The 23,589-nt window shown below is 45.4% G+C and overlaps 1 protein-coding gene across 5 annotated transcripts in view; it reads right to left on the minus strand.

Annotated features, from left to right (window-relative positions):
• Window positions 1-20,273, minus strand: part of RGS20 (regulator of G protein signaling 20) — a 33,029-nt gene extending 12,756 nt beyond the window's left edge. Inside the window, exons 1-2 of one of the 5 annotated variants that reach the window (XM_072327258.1) lie at window positions 4,937-5,459; window positions 4,182-4,547 (exon numbers count right to left, since the gene is read on the minus strand). Coding sequence is in view for 2 of the 5 variants with exons in the window: in XM_072327256.1 (XP_072183357.1) it covers window positions 20,151-20,273 (123 nt within the window). In the remaining 3 variants the exon portion in view is untranslated. The other 4 variants (XM_072327256.1, XM_072327260.1, XM_072327261.1 and 1 more) reach the window with 4 other exon arrangements.
• Between the last annotated feature and the right edge of the window lie 3,316 nt (window positions 20,274-23,589).

Genomic DNA, 23,589 nt, shown 5'->3' on the forward strand with positions numbered 1-23,589 from the left:
ATCCCACAGATCTCGCAGGGAGAGAGATGTCCTCCTCTATTTAATGATAACTACAAACTTTATCTGACCACGTCCCTCAGTGCCACATCTCCATGGTTCTTGAACATCTCCAGGGACAGTGACTGCACCACTCCCTGGGCAGCCTGTGCCAATGCCTCAGCACCCAATTTCCTAACACCATAATAATGTCACAGGAATACTCAGGAAACAAAACAAAACAAAACAAAACACACAAAGCTTTTACACTCCCATCTTCATTTTATGCTAAAGCACAATGAGATCTTCTCAGCCTACCATGTGTTCGGGCCCACCTGCATGGCCACAGCCTGACAACCTGGAGGGAGCACACAGGAGCAATGGAGCCACATGCTGCCAACACAGCGGTGCTGTCCTTGGTCATCAAACACCTTGGGTGGTGCCAAATTCCAGAGCACTCAACTTCAGTAGCTCTGAGTGAAGTTACATCCACATCGCAATCGCTGCTCATTCTTCAGACCTCCCCCAGTAGTGATAGTCAGAAGTGCAAGAAGGATTCTGTTGTTGCCCACTAAGGCCCCACAGGGCTTGCAGCTGGGGTTGGGCTCACAGTAAATCTCAAGCTGGTGAGAGGTTGGAGCACAAGTTTGATGGGGAACCGCTGAAGGAGCTGGGATTGTTCAGTATGGGGCTCAGGGCAGACCTCACTGCTGACCTGAAAGGAGGCTGTGATGAAGTGGAGTTCGCCCTCTTCTCCCATGTTACTAGCAATAGGACAAGAGGGAATGGCCTCAATTTGTACCAGGTGAGACTCAGGTTGCAAAGTGATATAAGCAAAGTTCCTTCTCTTAAAGAGTGGCCAGGTGCTGGAATGAGCTGCCCAGAGAGGCGGTTGGGTCACCGTCCTCAGAGGTCTTCAAGAAACATTGTACTGAGGGACATGGTTTAATGGGGAAATCATGGTGGTAGGTGGATGGTTGGACTGAGTGATCTTTTCCAACCTTGGTAATTCTATGATTCCACAAATCTTTATTAATTCAGAAAGAAGTTCTTCATAAGAACTACAGCCTATGGCAGTGTGTTGTCAACTGAAATATGAATAGCAAGTTTGACAGTCATGTTTCTTCCTCTTCATTGAGGAAAGTGACACAGGCTTCCCGCGCTAAGCAGCGCGCTGTTTTAAATATAGAAGAATTAAATGCACGTTAATGAACACATCCCCACACACGCACATGCTTTAGGCATAGTTATTGTGTTACCTGCCGTGTGAGTGCCTAGTAAGGGCTCTTTGGAGATTTTGTGTCAGCAGAGATATGGCATCTTGCAGCAGAAACGAGATGATGGCAATGTTGGAGAATGTAGGAACGAGGGATGGCTGTAGGTGAGGGGATGCCGGCAGCCACACCACATAATGCAGCTTAGTGTGGCATGGCTGCACCTGGGCCTGCTGAAGGCCACAGCAGATGACAGTGGACTGCAGGGCCCTTCCCTGAGTGTAAGTAACAATTATGGGATGCTTTTGGGTTCAGAAACTGAGTGTCTTTACCTGGTGTATTTATTTGTTTCAGTGGAGCTGGGTTCATCTCTCCAGATCAAAGCATTGCTTTACATTTCAAAAGAAATAGCTGAAAATGCATCACACCCACATAAATAACAGGTACCACTGCCTCCATCGTATCATTTCAGCTCAGGTCTTCTGCCAGGGGCTTAAACGTGCTCTGCTCCTCCTTCACTGGCACAGCTGCCTTGAGGAGCTGCGGGTGCCCCATCCCTGGGGGTGTTCAAGGCCAGGTTGGATGGGGCCCTTGCCAGATGAGCTGGTGGGAGGCAGCCCTGCCCATGGCAGAGGGATGGGACTTGGATGATCTCTGAGGCCCCTTTGAACCCAAGACATTCTACCAAGACACTCACGTGATTCTACCATAGCTCTGATTTGGACTCTATCCTCCTGTAAGACTCGACTGAAAAAGTCATTCTAAAATGCACTTAGTGGAGTTGCTCTCTGTCACTATTTCTGCTGTAAACTGGGAAAGATGAGAGAATCTTGCATCTTTTACACAGCAGAAGCAACAAGAGCACCCTGCCACAGCTCAGCCACGTGTACGGGTGCCATGGCAGTCAAGCGGTACAAAAGTGAGTTCGGGTGATGTTTGCCCAATACTGAACCCTTCCACAAACCGCATCATCGCGAGCTGGAATTCAGCTCATCCAGCCCCGGGCTCCCAGCCGCCACACCTCCAGCTCTAAAGCCGGAGCGAGCATTGCTTCAAGTACTTCTTGCTGCGATATTCAGGCAGCTCACTTAAAAAGCACGCACAGCGAGTTCATTCAGCTCCGTGCTTTACAAACCTCCCCATCACGCAAACCGCGCACCCGGCCGCCGCCACCGCCGCCCTCCGCGCAGCGCTATAAACGGGGAGCGCTCCTCCCGGCCGACGCTGCCGTCCCGCGGTGACTCACGGAGCTGCGCCGGGTCCGCGCAGTCGGAGCGGCCGCTGACTCATCCAGCGCGGTGCCGGGCGCGGGTTGTGACTCACGCGGCTCCCGCCGGAGCGGTTGCGGTGCGCTGAGGGCTGCGCGGGGTGAGTCACCGGGGGGGGGGGGGGGAGGGATGCGACTGACGCAGCGCTCCTATCGCTGCCCGCCGTCGCGATTCGCTTCGGGTCGCGCTACGGCGGGATGATGCCGACGATCCGATCTGAGAACCGGATTCGGCATCCCGAACAGCCGCTTCAGCCCGGACGCTCTGTGGACTCCTTCGCATCACGCGAAGGCTCCGTGGGCAGAACGCAAAGGATCCTCGCGGTGCTTCCCGCTGCCCGCTCGGGACAACAAGTGGCGGCCGTTCGGAGGGACGGACTTTCGGAAGCGGGGACACGGGGAGGGACCCCAGGCACCGGGGGAAGTCCCGAACAGCCGAGAACGGGCTCCCTGCTCCGCCCCGGGGCACGGAGAGCACCTCAGCCGTGGTGCTCCCGCGATGTGAGACCCAGAGTGAGGGCAGGGATGGATGGGGTGGGAAGGTGGGATGCTCTCGTCCTACAGCAACCCCGCACGCCCCGCTACAGCACGCGATTGACTCCGACACAGCCTTCGTTGTTCCGAGCTGAGGGCGGCGCTGTGGCCCCGCTGCCCCGCACGGAGAGACACCCGGTTCGGAACCCGCACGGAGCAACCGCGGCACGGCGCGGAACGTTCGGATCGCGTATTTTTCAACAGCCAAAATGAAATGACGGAGCGGTCGCTCCGAGCACATTGCGTCGCTAGTCAATTACTGCAATTCCCATCGGCGTGTACCGGGATAATCTCATTCAGTCTTTGCGGCCGTGCCTCACTCTCACCACCTGCAGCGTCCTCCCGACGGCGGTGCCAATGACGGCGGTGGTCGGAACCCGCGGAGGGGCGGCGGGGGGTGATGTTACCACTCGTGAGGAGGGGAGCCCCGCGATACCGGCGTGAGGACCGCAGGCTACGGGGCGAGGCAGCCCCCGCCCCGCCCCGTCCCGTCCCGTCCCGCCGCGGCACCGAGCGCTACTTACGGTGTCGGCGGCGGCGGGGCCCCGTGGGGCGGCCGTGCCCGCTCCCACTCCCACTCCCGCTCCCGGCCCGGCAGATGCGCTCTCTCCGCCCGGGGACGGCGGCTCCGCGGCCCTGCGCATGCGCCCCTCACCGACCGGAGCCGCTCTGCGAGGCCGGGGGAGCGGAGTGAGGCGGGCAGTGGGCGCTCGGCGGGGATAGATGTACCGGGGGAAGCGGGTGCGCGTGTGCGTGTGCTCGGGAGAGGTGGGTGGGAAGGGCCGGAGGGGGAGGCGATGCAGCCGCGGGGCTCGCACAGCCGCTTAGGTTTTCAGAGATGCCCTAAATGAGAGCCGCGTTTGTACAAAGCGGGAACGGAGCACGCCCGCACGTTAAGTACCTGCAGGGATGCATCCTCCCGCCCGCCCCCTCCGCCCGTCGCTTACGGCGCGGCACCGCCGGTACACGGAGCTACCGGGGGCAGCCGGGCAGGAGCCGCCCCCTCACCCCTCGCGCTGTGCGAGCTACCCCGAGGCCGCGCCGTCGGGACCGCTCCTTCCCCGCCCGCGGTGCTGCGGAGCCCGGAGCCGGCTGGGGGACGTGGGCGGACGGCGGCTTTCCCGCTGCGGGAGGAGGAGGAGGAGGAGGAGGAAGAGGATGGGGCGGAGGCGGCCCCGAGCGGTACTCACGGCGCCGGGAGGCTGGAAGGCAGCGCGGGGCTGCGGCGGCGCGGCTCCGTGGCACGCCGGGCATCTCCGGCGCTCCGGGGAGGGGCGGCGGCGGGGCGGTGGCGGCGGTGGGGCGAGGAGGGGGGCTGCCGGGGGAGGCAGAGCCCAGCGGCCACGCAGGAGGGCGGCGAGCGGGCAGCGGGGAGCCGTGCCGCCGGGGGCCGGCAGAGCCGTCAGAACCAAGGGGCCGAGGCGGAGACCCGGGGAGTCCCGACGGGGCGCACAGACGAAGCGCGGGCGGGGCCGGTGGGAGGGGAGCTGCGGGCGGAGGAAAGGGCTGGAGAGCAGCGCTGAGAGCGGGGAAAGGGGCCCGGCGGCCCGCGGGGGCTGCGGGGTGGCGGGGTGGGATCGGGAGGGGGAGAGAGAGAGAGAGAAAGAGAGAGAAAAGACATGATAAAATAAACAGCCTTGGGGGTCTCTTCCAGCTCAGGATGTTCTATGACTCTGTGACCCGCCTAACGGGGAAATCGAGCAATAAAATAAGCAGAACCAAAGCACCAAGGCAGGAGTCACCGCGGCGGGACACTGTCCAGGGTGCTGAACCCACCCGGCTCCAGCTCGGGGCTATCCCGACTGCTCGGCAAAGCCTCTCCTGTTTCCCAGCAGTAAATCAATACAATCTTCCCCTTTCCCAGCAGAATTACATGGTCCCTTAGGAGAGGAAGCCACCCTGCTACAGTACGAGCCCAGAATCGGAAGATGCAGAAATTACTCACGCCATTCAGATTCTGCCTCCCTTTTCTTTAGCTGCAATTTCTGTCTCTTTCAGTTCCTGGCTCGTTTTATTTACAGCCTTTCTACCTTCCCCTTTTCTGGCCCACAGCCATTGTCTTGGCATCAAAGAGAATGAGAAGAAGTGAGGCCTGCCTAGTGTGAAGACAGCCTTCCCTGCTGTGGTGTGCTCTCCCCCAAGGCCTACACCACTGTCGCAACACTGTTGGTGTGAGGAGAAGAGGCTTGCCTGAGTTGAGGCTGAAGGGAAGCTGCCATTCTAGCACACACGGAGTCTGCTGTTGCTTGGCAGCACAGGGAGCTCCCTTAGGTCTGCTCAGAGGGGTAAGCTAGGAATCTGGACAATGCTCCCAAGAGAGAGGAGACAATAGAAAGAGCATTTCTACTGTGTGGTGGTGAGAAGCTCTTCTGGAAATCTCTGCTCTTTTTGTTGTGGCACAAAGCACGTGACTGGGATGTTTAATACATTTCTGTATTGAATTACAGTAGTCGTGGCTTGGTCAGGACCTACGGAGCCATCACAGGCTTGACGATTAGTACTACATGCCCCAGCCTCACTCCTTGGCAGAGAAAAAGAAAGACTTGGTGAGGGTTCCAGCTTTTCCTCTGTCCTGAGATCAACAGCAAGACACCTGCTAACATCAGTGGCCTCTGATGTCTGGCTTTCAGCTGTTCTGCAGGGATGGGCTCAGGGCAGTAAGCTGGGGTGAGTCCCTTAAGCCCCCTCTAGACCAGAGCCATGTCAACAAGGGCAAAATGTAACCCTGTGGGAGGTATGGACTTGCTCTGTTACTTTTTGGGTGAGGGGGGAAGGGGTCATGATCAACTAGCACCTAATTAAAGATGGTCAGTTTCTTCAACATGAATAGCAGTACTGAATAGTGTCAGTACAAACAGGCATCTTCCTCTCCTTTCCCCTTGACTAATGAATGCAGGCTGATGTTCGGCTGCATAAGGCAGGACTGCATAAAGGAGAGCCTGAACTTCTTTGAAAAGAGGTTTAAAAAGATGCAGAACTTCAGAAGTTGAGATACAAAGATGCATTCCCTTTCTTTGCCTAAAATGAGTTTGAGCATGTGTTTTTCATGTGCTTATGGGAAGACAGTTCCCTCTGACATCAGAGAAACCTGCACTGCACTTGCGCTGCTGTGACTGCACGCCCAGTTCCCACTACTGCATCACTTCTACAAGTTAATTCTACTTCACTAGGACAGAGAGAAAGCAAAATGTGAACGCCTTGTCAACCTGTTTGTGAGTCCTGGGTCTGGGTCTTGATTGTGGGCTGGAAAAAGTATCATGGAAAACTGACCGTTTACACATGAACTGTGTATTTAATAAAACTAATCCCACATAGTTGCACCTCTTTGTAACACACAAAGTATTAAATCATATCTTAATTTCAATATTGATATTATCTATTACTATATAAGGCATTATAAATAAATACATCCTTATTAGACTCTCACGAACAGTTGTGGAAATGAAGGAGCCTGTAATTATTATCACAAATCTGAACTGTAACTTTTAAAAGCTTGTCACCATTGAAAATGTTAAGATCATGTTATGATATAGGCAATATAGGATATGCCTTCGTATTTTAATATCATTGTATTGCAGCATTCTGTCAACCAGACTTAATGCCACGCAATGACATAATGCCAAAAGCTTTTATTTATTGGCTTGCTTTACTTTAAAGTTCTAGGATAGACTGTGGGCCTCACTCCTCAACTCCCTCTCCTTGCCCTAGGAGAGCTTTTGCACATTTTCAGGCGAAGGAACAGGTAGCCTGGTTGCTTTATATATACCAATCTATTTTGCTGTTCCCTGCTTACTTAGATTGTTAAGTAGAGATTTTCTAGACTGTTGGGTGGAGCTGATTCATAGTGCACTGGGGAGCAATTCAAACAGAGGTGAGGAGCCATGTTTGCCTGTTTTCAATGACGTGAAAGTGCCTTTGCCACAAATTACTTTGAGGCTTTTTTGGGAGAGGAGATATTTTCAGAAGTAAAATGACTTTACTTGAACTTCTTAGGTTTTTTGTTTGCTTGTTTTTGGTTTTTTTATTAATATCAGCGATATTCTAATATTTATTTTATTCATTAACGAAAACTCAAAATGTGAATATATGTTTATAATCTTAAAAGATGCATTTGAAGTTTTGCAGTGAACATGTTGCAGATGATATTCTGGGAAATGAGCTTCTTGAACTTCTGGCTATTAGTGTTCTTTCAACATTAGTTACTTACAGGTGAAAGCAGCTTTCCTTGATGGACCTGCTACTAGTTGGTTTCAAAAAGAAGACTTAGGTTCAAGGCTGATGGGAGGCAGAATAAACCAGAGTCTTACAGGACATTAAAGAAGCTATACAGCTGCATGGAGCAGCCCACAGAGAAAACCTATATGCAGGGCCTGCATGTTACTGCTTGATGTTTTCACAAACATTAATGGAAACGCACTCATTTTTCAGCCGAATTTATTTTGTGTTGTGAAATTTACACTGGGAAGAAGTTCCTCCTGTGGTTATTTACCCCGTTCATGTGTAACTGTTCATTAGGAGGTATGCAAAGCACAGAGTTTCTCTTAGACTTTTGCTGGTGCTGTGCTAAAACTTGTGGTTGCATTGTTAGGTGGCCGTATTAACTTATGCTTGAAAAGTTATTGTGATTGTTACACAATCTCAGTGCAGCCAAAATTGTTTGCTATCGATGGCTCTGCTGAGAACTTTGCTAATTATTACAGCTCCACACGGTAGTTTTCTGGGGTGATGTGCTGTCACAAGGTTGGCTAAGACTCAGTGTAGGTTCTGCCAAAACTATCAGACTCTATTTCTTTCTGCTTCATCATGATTATTTTTTCATGCTCTTCTTCCAAAATTGAGCCTCATTACTTGAAGACGTGGCTCTGTATGCAGTCTACACCTGAATCCTTAGTGACTGTTTTATTTTAGATAGTGGTGAAAAACATTTGTCCAGACACATCAGAGAAACTCTTTGGAAACTAAAGAGTCAATCCACAGCTGGTGTGAATCACAGATCTATTGAGTTCTGTGGATCTCTGAGTATTTCTATCAGTCAGCGCCTACTCTGAAGTCTCAGGAAGTCTGGAAATCAGCCTCTGCTGTCTCCACTCACAACCCTGCTCCTTTCCCACTCCTACATATCACATTTTTGTTATTTCTAAGGATGAGGCAGCTTAAGGAGAATTGAGCCGGAATTGAACATTAGAAATAAGGAGTGGCTTTCCAGTAATAGGAGTGAGTGCTGTGTTTTACAGCATCATTTAGCCCTAGGATGGCTCTGCTTCTGTTGTGGCTCCCATCCAGCTGATGCTTGCAGGCACCATAGGGTGTGTGAGCCCTTGTACTGAGGTCTGGGTCACAGCCCACATGGTGAAAAACCTCATTGACTCAGAGTTGCTGGCAGATTGACAGTGCAGACTACTCAGGGAGCTGTCGGCTTGGGCAAAGAGCACCGAATTAGAAACTGCAATATGACATAAACAAAAATGAAATTTCTGCTGGAGTAAGACTGCATTAAGAAACTATGCCATTCATTTAATTTGCTGCGTTAGACAGAGCGATGTCTGATCTGAGTGTATTTTGTCTGATCCTCTCCTGCGTAAAAAAATAGTTAACAGTGAAATGCTTATAGCATTTTTCTTTTTTTTAATCATGAGCTTAACATACATTTCCAATTCTACCCTACTTTTTCTTTTTGTCCTTTGCATAAACATTTGAATTATTTGTACTCATTAAAAACCCTACACTTTGGAGTTGACTTTGGAGGAAAACTCTCCCATCAGGGCAGTGTTGTGCTGCTGTATGTCCCAGTGACATTATTAAACGCATGCCAAAGATCTGATAAAACATTGGCTTCCACATGTAAAATCTGTGGGTTTCCAGATGATGGAAGCTGCTCAAGTTACTCATATATCAAACTTCCAGAAGGTGTCACTGTGCACCTACTATTTGAACGGGGAACCTCGCCAGTTGAGGATTAATAAGGTTATGTGCCAAAGCGCTATTCCTATCAGGGGTCTTTTTCTCTGCCCACAATGGAAAGCAACCAAACTAGATCTGGGAACAAAAAATACTTTCTTCATGATTAGGAAAGGAAAGAAAGGGTATCGACGTCACTCAAGAGATTCATATCCAACCACGACCTTCAGAAGTATTCCCAATATTCTGTGTCATAAGTAAGCAAATTGTTATGCAGACCCCTTTCTACTCCTTCCTACTGATAAATACTTAATATAGTTAAATTATAGAAGAATTGAAAAGTGACATGTCTGCAACTTTAAGGCCTGGAAAACTACAAAAGTACTTTGTAATTATATTCCAAAGCTGATTCAGAAAGGAAGATTGATAGATTAATTTAGAACCAGTGCTTCTGAACAGCTTGGTTTCTCACAGTAGTATCAAAGTGTGTTTAGAAGCCTGGTTGCACAAAGTGGCTGCACATTAATATTGTGCCTTGACAACATTCCTGAGGAAGACGCTGGGACTTGAGCTACTGACTTGTAAGCAAGTTTTGGGCTTTAGAAAATCTGGAGGGATTTGGAGAATCATGTAGACCTCTTAAAAGACCAATGGGAGAAAATTCACTTGCCAGATGTAGGGGAGAACGTGAAAAGACATGATGGCTAAAATACACCATAATTCCTTTGATGAAGAAGAAAAGAAAAAGAAAAAGAAAAAGAAAAAGAAAAAGAAAAAGAAAAAGAAAAAGAAAAAGAAAAAGAGAAAGAGAAAGAAAAAGAAAAAGAAAAAGAAAAAGAAAAAGAAAAAGAAAAAGAAAAAGAAAAAGAAAAAGAAAAAAGTGCACAATAAGATAATGTGAAAGAGTACAACGTTAAAAGAAGTTATATCACAAACAAGAATGTTCTTGGCTGGTAGATGCTGGCACAAAGAGCACATCCTGCATTTGCTTCATTGCATACTAGTTTGAGGTTGTAGATACTGGTGTTACTCCAGCATGATCTGGGTGTGCACGTTCCTGTTTGTGGCAGGGTAGTTGAACTGGATGAACTTTAAAAGTTCCTTCCAACTTTAAGGATTCTATGATTCTGCAGTACTGAAAAAGATCTTCAAATGATGATTTGAGGAAGGGGAGCAGATCTGATTGGAATGATGGAGAGGGGCAGCCATGATTTTGTTTGAGAAATGGAAACATTTTAGATGGTACTTGCCCCAGCACACTAAATTAGCAATGGCAGATAACAAGGACAGATTTGGAGAGGCCAGGTCATCCCTATTATGTAGATATTCCTATGGAATCAAGAAGAAAGCCCTGTGGCTTCCTTGTAAAATCTCCTACTAATCTTAATCAGAGAAGCCCTATGTAAACTTACCCGCATAAGCATACATGCCTAGATTACACAAACTGTGACTTCAGATAGCAGAAATTACTGACTAAATAACATGCTTGATTTAGGCTCAGGGGCTGCCTCACAAACGGTGTTGGTTCCCAGGTCTTCTTTAGTGCCATAGATACTGTTCTGGACACAGAGGATCTGTTCTGAGCTGTGTGGGGATGGTATATGATTTTTCCCATGATTTCTCCCATCTGATGCTGAGAGAGGAAGGCACTCCTTCCTACAGGCCAGTCCTGTTCCCCTGGACACCCCCAAGCTGTCTGCCACTTTCCCTGTAATCACAATCAAAAATACAATACACTTTGCTGTGAACTCTAGGAGCGTTTTAGGAGTGGGAGAACAGAAGTCCAGATGGGTAGAAACTGGGACAGACTCGGTTTTATATCTCCCCTTTACACATTGCTGTTCAAAGCAACTCATTAAGAGTTTGGGATTGGTGGCAGTTTCTCTGTGACACCGCTGTTTCTAAAGACCATCCCCTCTTCCTGGGCAGACCAAAAATGCCTGCCAGCTTCCTTTCTGCAGTTCATTTCAAACCTGTCCAAACACTGAAAAAACAAAGTGGCCCCAAAAGTGTCCTGTTTGCAACAGCCTGTGCTTTCTTCTCTGATCCCTAATCCCTTCATGTCACTTCTCCTAATGATTTGAAAAGGCTGGTAGAAATCCGGTGGAGCTTGGCTTTTCTTTCTGTTTAATGGGTGCCTCCTCACCACACAGTCTGATACTCAAGAGGGCACAGATTTCTATGCGTCTGAAACAATTCTGCAGCCTGAGCATGCTGCTCTTGATCAGGTAAATCATTCAAGCAGATACTGTTCTGTTACTTAAATGAAGCATATGTATTCATCTGCACAGGGCCTGCACCAACACAATGGGCAGTGCAGCAAGGAACTCTGGTCTGCTATAAGAACAGTAATCATCCTTCAGAATCAGATATTTCAGTGAACAGCAAGTAATTCTAGTTTGAAGAAATGTCCTTGTCGTTTAAGGCTCTGACTCAATGTATCAGTCTTTGACAGAGAAACAGCCTGCTGTTCCATGCCAAACCATCCAGATGATCTGGATGAAAATGCAGAAACACTCCTTACTGCTCTTATTTAGCACCACTTGTGTGAATCTGAATGCGAGTTCCAAGTACCAGAAGCTACAAGGAGTGTGGGTGTCAGAGCTTATTTGTGATGCTCAGCTCCAGGAGTGGTAAGGAGCCCCTGAAAGGATATTCCTTTCCCCAAAGACATTCCTAAAATGGTGTTTAAATCAACGTTTTTGGTCACCAAATGAGAAGACACACTTTTTATTTCAAAATTAAGCACTGCAGTTCAAGAAATTGGATGCTTTAACGTATTATAAGCCTCTACTTTTCATAATAAATGCTGTTTGTTATTCAGTTAGAGAACAAATAAATATCTTATCTCCAAGGCTGATCCATGGGTTTTGCTCTTGTTATCCTGCTAACCCCCAAAGGAAACAGGCAAGTTGAAAGAATCATTCAGAGATGTCTTTGCCTTTACTGAGCCCAAAGAACTCAAAATCAAAGTGCCCAAATATTTCTTTGGAATCAGCACTGGGTGCAGGGGTGGGCTATGGTAAATCACAACCAGTCAGTATAGAGGCACAGGCCCACCAGGAGCCAGGTCTCACCGCTGCACATGTTCACAGATCCTTTGCATTTCACAGGTGTCTGCTTTCAGCACATCTTTTGGATGTGACTATTAGGAAAAAAAACAGCATTCTGCCTGCCTCAGAGTTAAGTTGCTATGCTTGTGATGAAGCATATGCTTCCCTTTTTGGTATAACACAGCACTCCCGTTCCCTGCATGGACTCTGGGCTCTTCCCTGCATATCCTGGTGTGGCAGGGGAACCCTAACAACCCGGAGCTGGGCTTTGAAATTAAGGTGTTTATGGTAGGGTTTAATCATTTCCTTTTACATCTTGCTTTCAGCTGGACAAAGGCGATATATATGAACAGATGCAACTAAATATGAGTACAGAGCTACCCTGCTTTTGCAGGAAAGGGGTCAGAAAACATAGGACTGGATAAGCTTGGAACAGATTGGAAGAAACATTTATCTGTCTTTTAACATTTTTTTTTGGTAGAAAGAAGCTGCTGTGAAAAAGCATGTTTGTGATGCCTGTGTCTTTGCCTCACTTGTGGCAAACATATGGAGCAGTGTGTGCTGAGTGCAGATGGGGAAAGAATAAACTCCTCTTCATGCTCACTACCTGTACAGCAGCTAATAATGGATTTAACCTGCAGACAGGGATCTCTAGGTTAAAAATGGGTTTTTAATGATAGGAGCATGAAGAAACGGCAGGCTGCCTAGACTGTAAAGTCTGTGTTAGTGAGGTTTTAAAGAGCAGGTGAGAAAAACCCATATGAGGAACGGCTTGAGGAGAGCTGATCCTAGCAGCAAGGGTCAGATGATACTATCAAACTCACACCCAGAACTGCCCTTGGCAGTACTGCAGCTGTGCACTGGAAGGGTGTGTTAATTAAGGCGGATTGGCTGACACCTGTGACCCAAGCACAATTTATTCTGTCACGTGGAGATTCTTTTGAGACACAGAAATCACTGAGAACTCTGAACTCAAAAAACCCCAATCCACCACCGTTCCTCTTTCTTATTTCTTGTAATTGAATTTTCATTTTTAATTGGCAATCATTTATTTTCATCCATCTGAGTGTGGGAGATGTACCATGGAATAAACATTAGTTCCTCCTACCTCACTGACACAGAATTACCTGCCTTTTTAAGAAGCTGTTTCCAAGGTTTTCCAGAGAGAAAGAAAGGCTGTTTTTACTCTGTATCCTTTAGCTAAACTGTTGATTCTTGCTCGTAGAAGGAGATCCTAAATTAGTATATTTTTAACTACCCATACCTTGAGTTGATCGATTACTATTCAGCTGAGCAAGTAAGATATTGGTCAGTGTAATATTTTATTCCACTTAAAGCCTGTAATGTATTAATGAAAACAAACTATAATTCAGGCCAGTCAGTTTAGGATTGCTTTCTGACAACATTCCAGAAGTACTGTAATAGTTTGGCTTTTGTGATCACTGAATTCTTCATCTGACAGTAGTATCCAACCAGCTCAGGCTTTGGCATTTACCATTTTGAAGGTTCATAGCTAAAAAAGGAATTTTAGTGCTATTTCACAGGTGAAATATGTAAATCACTAAATTGGAAAAACACATGATTGATAATTAGTGCAAATTATCTCTGAGGACTAGAAAATTTGCACGTCATTAATATGCAAGCAGTCCACCCATTAATGTGTAATACATTATTATTATGACAACTTTTACAGAAGAATGCCCTCTGATTCTTGTCAGCAGAGTTATTGCTGGCTCACAGAGAGCTCTGAACAATAGACGTCTATTCTCTGAACAGTGTTTATCAATGCAAAAGAAAAATCTTTTATTAAGTAGAAAACAATGATTATGCCAATTAGATTTAGTTTAAAAGGACCTTGTGAGGAGCTCTTTGTTTCACGAGCTCTCTGTGCTGAGCGTTTCAGAATACACTGTAGCACAGCTCCCAGAAGGACCTATAGATCTGAGCCAGGCTTCCTCCCTGTACATGGGCATCCAATCATGCCACCCAAAAAAACCCAGAGCACTGAGCAAGGAGCTGCTTCCTGGAGACAGAGGGAACTCCCAAACACAGGAACAAGTGTTTGTGGTGCACCTCTCAAAGGAAGTTATGGGACTGATTTGACACTATACTTACATCACCCTTCACCTGGGAGCAAGAGTTTCAGAGATCTCCCCAGCCCCTTCACAGACCTACACCCAGCTGTTAGCATATCTACTGGCCATACATGTAGAGCTCCTTTTTTCGCTCTGAATTTCACTGATCTCTCAGGTTGGTGGCCTGGCTGCGAGAGGTGGTTGACATCAGCCTCTGCTTCCAGAAGGGCCCTCTTGGGTTTGGATGTGGCTAAATGTGGAGGGGAAGGGGGATGACTTTCCACTCTGGCTGCAAGGAAATTCCCTATGGATTTTGGTTCAGGCACGCCGAGTACCTGTTAAGAAGGAAAATTGAATCTCACATCTCTACTTGGTAACGTCACGTCAGAGAAAGTTTTTCAACTTGGACTGCCCATAATTTGGGCAAAAGCAGTAAATACTGGGCTATCAAATGAGAAAGCATTCCTCTGTCCTGTGTCAGGCCTAATTTCAGGACAGTGAGTCTGTGATTCACAAATGAAAGGAGAGGTCAATCTCTAACATTATTTGGTGTTTCTGCTGATGGCCACCTTCCCAGAAGAGTGCTTTTTGAATCCAGTTCCTATATATCCAGTTCTGCTCATCCATTACTGAGATAGCCAGTCCCTACCTTGAAACTATGGGCTTTAGTGGACACCAGTGCGCTCACATACAGCGGCATATCAGTCCTGTACCTTTTCATTTCCAGTTATTAGTTTTAGTTCCCTCACTCAATACAGAAAACTGTAGGAGATTTACCTGACCTTTAAAGAAAAATGCCTTGGCCACAGTGTGTGTTAAGCTAGAAGAACTCCCACTTCAGAAAAATGTGCCGAAAGACAGAACTCTCACCCTCCAAATGACTACTACAGTCTTTCACAGCATGAATGACCCTAATAACTGCTATAGAGCTGGGAGTGAGTAATGCTGAAATAATCCCAGCATGCTTTTTGAAAGTGGCAATTAATGCAACAAGCTTTTCCTTGGAGGAATTCTCTTGAAAATGACAGAAAACATGGCGAGTTTTCACCTGATCTCTCTACAGGATTGGGGGGGATCTTAATCTTTGTTACAGATCTGCTTAAGAGATGGACCCCAGTAATTTGATAAACAGTGCAGGTCTCAGAAGGACTGATAGTCCAAAAGCATGCAGAAGTAGCATTTCCTCAGTAAAAACACATCAGGGACAGGATAAACTCCTCTTATAAAAGATACATGTCAAGAAAGCTAAATTAAATGGTGCAGACAATGGCATATTATTTTACCTCTTATCTATTGCTAGTGAGGAAAATAGCCCTTTTTCCCCCTTAAAGAACAGCGTATCCTCAAATAAGTTGTCAGTAAGACTAGACAATCATAAATTGGTGGTGTCAGCACTCTGTAATACTCCTATTTCTCTCCCCAAAGTCTGGCTCCAGTTGAAGCAATGCTGCTCATGAATAAAACAGAGCACCAAACATGTCTCAAATTTTACAGCTGCTATGTAAGAGTAACTGTTCTGGCAAACATGAAGAGCGTTAGCTGCCAAGTGATTCAATCCACAGACATGTAGTTAGCATCCCCTGCTCATCTCAAACATCAGAATTAAATAAAATGTGACTATTAAACTGTATTTCAGCCTATTTAACTAGGAAAAATGCCTGTTCAAAAGGACAGTAATAATTTCTTCTTGGTATAAATTACTCTTTGGTTTGCTTTCAACATCTTGTGATGCAATCACAATCTTTATGACATACAAGCGCTACTGTGACTAAGCGTGAAAAAATGACTTCACCAAATAAACAATATTGCTATGAAAATCTACTCAGCAGAGATTATATTGACTGAAGGAGGTGAGTCTGTTTACTGATATTAGGGCTCATGCTGCTCTTATGAAAGACATGACAATACCTGACTTCAGCAGGACAGTTATCAGTAATTAATACAGCACTTATCACCTGAAGACATAGAGTGTTTTGCAGAAGAGTGCAATCATGAAAATGGCACGCTGTCTTTCACAAATAGAGGGTTTTTGTTTTTTGTTTTAATGATTTCTGGAGTTCTGAATGGATGCCTATTCAATCAGACAAATTATGATTCATAGCAGTAGCTGACTAATCTAGACGAGCTATGCATGGTCATGAGCAATTTCCACGTTATGTGCAGTTAGTGGAATAATGTCTGACACCTCCAAACCCAGCGGATGCTGCTCCAGTGTGCTTATGTCCATTTCAGTTTCTGCCTTGTCTTGCACACAGCTCAGACTGGTGAGACTTGGGAAGCAGAAGGGCAACACTACTGTAACCAGCATCATCTGAGTACTCATAAGGCCTCAGCCCGCTGGTGGTTGTTTGGCGAGGCCTGAGAGCTGCTCTCTGCCTTTCCTTGGCACACACGTCATTTAACAAAATGTTTTTCTTCACCTTCCTTCATCTCTCTGTTTTATACCTTGGGGAACAGTAGATAGAAAGGTATTACAGGTAAGATAATCTCAGCAGAAGCTGAAAAAGATTTTGCTTGTCAAGGGCAAGAGGGTTGCTCCCTTGGTAAGTTTGAAGCCAAGGAGATCAGCAGCCAGCAGGTCCTCCCCTGCCACAGGCCATGCCACAGTACCTGGGCAAGGCAAACAGGACAGACATGGAGATGGTGGTCAGGTCCAACCAAGAAGTCAGACCCTTGAAGCCACATCATAACACCATGGCAGGATGGAATTCAGTCCCCTAGTCAGGGTTAATACCAGGTCCCTCAATCACCTGGCAAAACTAAACTGTCAGGGGACAACAAAAGTCAAGCCAGAAAGTTAGCCCAGGGGTTATGGTCTCAACCAGGCGGCTCCATCCCTACTTTAAATGTGACTGAAGCTTTGCCTGAGACCAGCACTCCTCCTACATGGCTCAAGCAAGAAATAAGCACCCAAGGTTGATCTTAAATAGAGCAGCTGGGCCCATGGAAAGGTGTGGGTGGAAGCCCAAGGTGTTAGGAACACTTAGGCTTATTAGTACCCTCAGACAACTGACACTGTCATCCTATTTGCACTTCCAGTCACGTGTTGTCCATAGGCATATCATTTTTGAAAAAATGAATTGAATCTGTGGCCTATATGCTTAAAAATAATAATTACACTATGTGAGCGAAACAGACCCTATTCAGATGTAACCTTGACACAAATGAAAATATGACACCTCTGAGGAGACTAGCTTCATTCTCCTCTGAGGCACTGAGATGTGTTTTATAGACAAATAGTTACCATTAGGAACATACTGTGACCTATTTGTACCCTCTCATTATATTCCTGCTCAGTGTAGTGTTTCTGGGCTGTTGTTAGGGAACACTGAGGGCATATTAGAATGTATCCACAGTAGTTTTAGGTAAAATGGCTCTTTGCATCTTTGTGCTGAGCCTGGTAAAATAGTTTATTTGCTTTTGCTTTTAAACGCTTTTACAAAACAAGATAAAACACGTCAGAGGGAAAGATATTTTCAACAATGCAAATGAAGTTTAGGAATATCTAAATGAATCAATTTAAACATCATGAAGAGAATTTAAAAGGACTCAACCCAGCTTAAATATTCATCTAGTAGTTCAGTTTCTCTTTAAAAGCATGTTCAGGAATAAATAAGTCTAATCAAGTGTTTTGTTAAAAGATTCTTTTTTTAGCCTCATTTATTTAATGTTTCAACATTTTGCCATGTTGAATTAGAAGGTGAGTTGCTCTCAGAAGCAGCTACTGCTCACATTCAGAGGCATCACATTCAAAACCTCATCTAAGGCTGAAGGGAACATCAGAATTAATGAGTACTGTGGAATCAGTCTGATCAGAGTCCCTGTCAGTCAAGCAAATATATGGGTCTAATGACATAGTTTGCCCACAGTGATCAGCGTCACATGTAGAAATACTCAACTAGATAGAATCTGAACTTTCTGCTTACTTCAATGTCTCCGTGAAAAAAGTTTTAATTTCATCTTATCTATTCTGGGAGTGTAAGTGATAAACTGGTCTTCAGCTTTACAAATTTCATTTCCTTCATTTCAAGACCTGGGAAATCATGCCAACCATTTCTGCCTTGGTTCCCCACCAGTAAAAAAGGAAAGTATTGCTTTCCTACATGAAGTAAGGCTTGCAATTTATTTTATTTTCTCAGTCTTAGGGCTGTACACGTTCCTAGGCAGGTATGTTTTGTAATGTCTATCTCTAACACAGCCCCTTTGGACACCTGGTAACTACTGGTAGCAGTGCTCAGATTGCATGTGGAGACTGAATCATTTGCTAGAATGATTTATGAAGCCCTGTAAGCATGTTCCCCCAACACATGCAGTCTCATGCAAGATATGTCAGAAATTTCACTGCAGCTAAACTCATGAAGCAGTTACAGAGCAGTTTCCAGGCTGTCCCTGCTTCCAGAGATCAGAGCCATGCTGGTGGAGCTGCAGCATTGCACAAAGTAAACACTGGTAGCACCAGCATTTAAAGAATGATGGACAGTGAACAACCCTACGCCTTGCAATGTCATTTAAGTCCCTCCATAAACTCCTTTGCAGAGCAGTGAAATATGTTCTACTCTGTTAGGTCCCTGACTCCATCCTGTCCACTATAGTCTCAAAGATGCATCAACAAACTACAGTTTCAGGTAAAAGACAAGCTGAAAGGAACAGTTCATGCAGAATGAATAACAGGGCAGCTAAACAAGACCTGACTGGGATATGAGCTGTGGAGAACACAGGGTTCCAGAAGCAAAGGCTATCAAGGGTTATATTAAGAAGCAGTTGTGCATGTGACAGAACTCCCATTCCCTTCAAGGAAGCCAAGAAGTGGTCAGGCTAAACAGACAGATAATGAGGTGGAATGACATGAAATTTTTAAAATGCTTTGTTGATGAGGAGGAACAGGTAACTGACAGTGGCAAAGCTGGCTGAATATTTCCTCTTGGTAAAAGCACTATCACTTAAGATTTCTGATGAGTGTATTTCTGTCTATAATTCAAGCGAAACGGCCCCCAGGAAACAGATGTGTTGGCTAAGGAGGTGAGATGGAGAAGCAAATTCTGGCTCTAACTTAAAGGATCTTACGGAATGGCTTCTCCCTTCTTGCCTTTCACCAATGAGATTTGCTCTTTTGATAGGTTACCTTAGTTTCTCTCCAGGGTGTATTACTTCTGCATCAAAGTTTTAGTAAGATAATTTCTTACACCTGCTTCTCTTGCTCTGCTGAGGGCACAGGAGCGTGCCCTTCACCATAGATTATGTTGGTTCAGCCCTCAGCTTTCAGGCTTTTGACAAAATCTAGAGGATAGATAACAGTTGTTTTTCATTAAGAAAATGTTTAATCTGCAACATTCTAGTAGATTTTAGTACTAAACTATTTGATTCCTTTGAGATATCTTCTTTTGTTAATTATCATTAAAAAACATCTGAGGTAGCATCAGTAAAAATGCAGATCTCCTCAGCATCTAATTGCCATGAAACAGCATGTTTTGCCTCACCCTTTTACCACAGATAAGCTCCATGAGGTATGAATCATTTTTATGAGTTTAGATAGATGCATTTAATTTGTTGTTTGAAAGCAGACTTAAAGGGAAGGCAGATCACCAACTCCCTTGTCCTTGTGGTTATAAAATGCAGAGGAACAGAGAGTAGAGGTTGGGTCTCAGCAACAGAGGAAAGCTACTGATGTCTTGGTGACAAAAAGTCTAAAGCTGTTATATATCGCATTCACAGTTTCTTTCAGCTTCTTTCCAGATAGAGTGTTATTATGCCTCACCATGCAGGACACTGGGAAACCCTGAATTCTACCTTTGAATTAGAATGATTCCTTTGCAAAGGACCTACAAAGATCATCGAGTACAACTGCCTGACCACCTCAGAACTAACAATAAGGTAAAATGTGTTTTTGAAAGCATCGACCAAATACTTTCTCAACAGTGACAGGTACGGAGCACCAACCTTCACTCTAGGAAGCCGGTTACAGTGTATGGCCACCCTGATGACAAAGAAATGTTTCCTAGTGCCCAGTCTGACCCTCCCCTAGTGTAGCTTAGGTGATCCAAGTGTCCTCTTCTTCTCCTCACAGGACATGCCTCCCATCCTTTTTACCACCTTTATCTTCCTCTTCTGGATGCAAACTTTAAAAAGATCTTACCTTGAAAAGCTGCTGCACCGTTTTAATATCCTCTTCATTTTCATTCTGCAGGGCATCCTTTGCTTGACAATTGTCTGCATGGTAGCTGTGAGTCCTGAAGTAGAGCAGAAGTTGCCTCCACATTGAGAAATAAAAGGCTCTTCTTGAATTCAATCTTGCAGTGACCTTTCTCAGAAAACCACCAATTTTATTTAACAATGAAACAAAACCAAATCCCAGACATTGGGCTGAATGACAACAACATAGAGATGGCTCGTCCTTACACCAGCAGGCAAATGTCAGGGACTCTCACAGCTTGCCAGCTCCTCCTGTGGTCCCCAACATTCTGGAGGCAAACAGGATTATCTGCCCTCAGATATCTACAATGCCTCATCCCCTGAGCACTGCACCAGCTTAGAGATTAGATTTACTGCTCTGTGGGTTTTAGCAAGCTGAAAGGGAGGAAGAATGGTGTGTAGTGGTTGAATATCTGTCAGAGAAATAGGCTGTAACAACCATGAAACACATTCTATCACAAAGGAAGAAGCAGTTCACCATTTAGTTGTACTCTGCAGACAGTACCCAAAAGGAGATGCCCGTCTTAGGTCAGTGGTACCTGTCAATCACATTTTTTCTAACCGACTGAACAGATGGCCTAGTGGTAATCCTTCCAGATCCAAGGAAAACACCACATTAGAAGCAGCCCTGTCTGAGGGTAGAGACGAACTAAATATAAAGACTAAGGCTCCAGGTAGATTATTAATAGTTTACTCTCTCAGCTTTGCAGAGGACTGCCAAGCCCTTGTCTCCTGTTTGTCAACTCAGGATTTATTTTTTGTCCTTTTTGAAAAACAAATGGGAGAAGCACAAAGAAGTAGAAGGAACATTGAGCAATGCTGAACTTTTCGTTCAAATATTAATTGCAACTGTTTAATTCATTAATTACGAGTGTTAATCGCAATTCTTTGCCATTTATAATTCTGTTTTAAAGAGAATTAAGGAAGTGATAGCATTCCCTGTGTGGCACAACCTTTAAAAAATTCTTATCATTCAGACTGCATTAAGTCAAAGTCACACAAGTTAGTGTGCATTGAAAATCATCAACTTTTTAACTTATTCATTGTTTCAAACAATTTCATATCTTAAGTTATTCTTACTGGCATTAGTACGAGCTGAAACTTCCAAGTGAGAATTTACCATAAACAGGGACCAAGAGAGTTTCTGTTTTGAGTGCTGGATGGGATACTCCATCAGTTTTGAAAGTTTACTACAGCCATTTCAAACTGAAAAAGATTATAGAATCATATAATGGTTTAGGTTGGAGGGGGCCTTAAAGACTATCTATTTCCAATCCCCTTGCTGTGAGCAGGATGCTCAGGGCTCCATCCAACTTGGTCTTGAATACTTCTAAAGATGGGGAATCTACAACCTCTCTGGGTAGCCTGTGTCAGTGCATCAACACTCTGAGTAAAAAAATTCTCACCACCCAAGCTAAATTTGCCTTTGTTTAGTTTAAAGCCATTTCCCCTTGCCCTATCACTATCGGACCATGTAAAAAGAGAGTCTCCCTTCTGTTTATAAGCTCCCTTCAAGTACTGGAAGGCCACAGTGTGGTCTCCCCAGTGTCTTCTCTGAGCTAAACAAGCCCAATTCTCTCAACCAATCTTCATAGGAGAGGTGCTCCAGCCCTTTGAGCATCCTCATGGACTCCTCTGGATCTGCTTCAACAGCTCCACATCTTTCTTGTACTGGAAGCCCCAGGCTTGGACGCAGTACTCCAGGTAGGATCTCATGAGGGCAGATTAGAGGGGGACAATCACCTCCCTGCTGGCTGTCATCTTTTGAAGCACACTGCTGGGTCACATCCAGCTTTTTTCCCATTAGGACCTACAAGTCCTTCTCTGCAGGTCTGTCCTGAAGGAGTTTTTCTCCCAGTCTGTACTCATATTTGGAACTGCCTGGACCCAACTGCAATACCTTGCACTTGGCTTTTTTAAACCTCATTAATTTCTCATGTGCGTGCTTTTTGAGAGTGTTCAAGTTCCTCTGGATGCTATCCCTCCTTCCTGTTCTGTCAGCTGCACCACCCAGGTGGCTGTCATCCTGCGGAGGGTACTCTCAATCCCACTGTCTGTGTCACTGATAGTGTTGAAAAGCACTGGTACCAAGATGGAATTCCTGAGGGATATTACTTGTGACTGGCCTCCACCTGGACATAACTGACAACTCTGGCTATGATGATCCAACCAAATCTTTATCCACCAGTCCAGCCTTCATATCCATTTCTCTCCAATTTAGAAATAAGGATATGGTATGGGATCATGTCAAAGGCCTTGCACAAGTACAGGTAGATGACATCAGTTACCTTTCTTCTTTCCATCAATGCCGTTACTCTGTCATAGAAGGCCACCACATTAGTCAGTCATGATCTGCCCTTGGTGAGCTGTGCTGGCTGTCTTGTATTACCTCCACATCTTGCACGTACCTTAACACCTCTTCCAAGGGGATCTGCTCCATGATCTTCCCAGGCACAGACATGAGGCAACAATCTTCTTCTGCTAAGACTAAAAAGTTTTGGCAATTTAGCACTGTAGGTATACTGTAAGTGCAATGCTACCCACTCTTATACTGCCTTTTGTAAGAAGAAATGCCTTGGTCACACCTCTTTCTTTTCAGAGAAATCCAGTTAGTGCTGAGGAGAAAAATACAGAACAATGAGAGAATGCTGTTTCTAGCATTTGGCTTAACAAGCTGAATTGCACTAGAAATCATTGCATAGAAAGAAAGCTGTTGTATAAGCTTTGTTAGTAAGCCTGACTTTGGCAGAGTTACTGCTGAGATTTAGGTAAGCATTCTTATTCCTGTCTTCCATATAGAGTTAACCTCAACAGCATCAGGTAGCTCAGCATTTACTTCTACCACCAAGACGCTACTGCTCTGAGCTAGCTTCTTCTGTCAGGTAAGTTAGACGATCTCTTCCCTTTTATATTACTATTTTATCCCAGAAGTAGGCTTCATTTCACCTGCAGCACATTCCCAGAGAAGAGAGCTCTTTCCACACGTTCAAGTGCCACCCACTTGTTCAGAACTGCCATCAGCACAAAGCACATGAGACTGCAGCAGAGAGGGATGGTGACAGAAGAAGAAGTACTGTAGGCTGCAAAGAGGTGCTGAAGAGTCCAAGATACTCCAGCTTTCAATACAGAATTGAATACTCATTGGACTGAGAGACACTTCTTCCTGATCTCCAAATAAGACACCTTCTTTTTAAACCTCAGCTGCATTTATTACTCAAGGTTATAAATAGGTACCTTTGCTCTGACATTTATGTTCCTCTTTCTGCATGGTACTTCACTTTCAGTTTGTGGACAATATAGCATTGTGCCAGTCTACTAGAGGAAAAACTGAAGATGTAGTCATTACAATAAAATGTTAGCTTATTTTTCTTTTAGTTCCTACT

The sequence above is a fragment of the Excalfactoria chinensis genome, chromosome 2, assembly GCF_039878825.1.
Source record: "Excalfactoria chinensis isolate bCotChi1 chromosome 2, bCotChi1.hap2, whole genome shotgun sequence".
In the NCBI taxonomy this organism is placed as follows: domain Eukaryota; kingdom Metazoa; phylum Chordata; class Aves; order Galliformes; family Phasianidae; genus Excalfactoria; species Excalfactoria chinensis.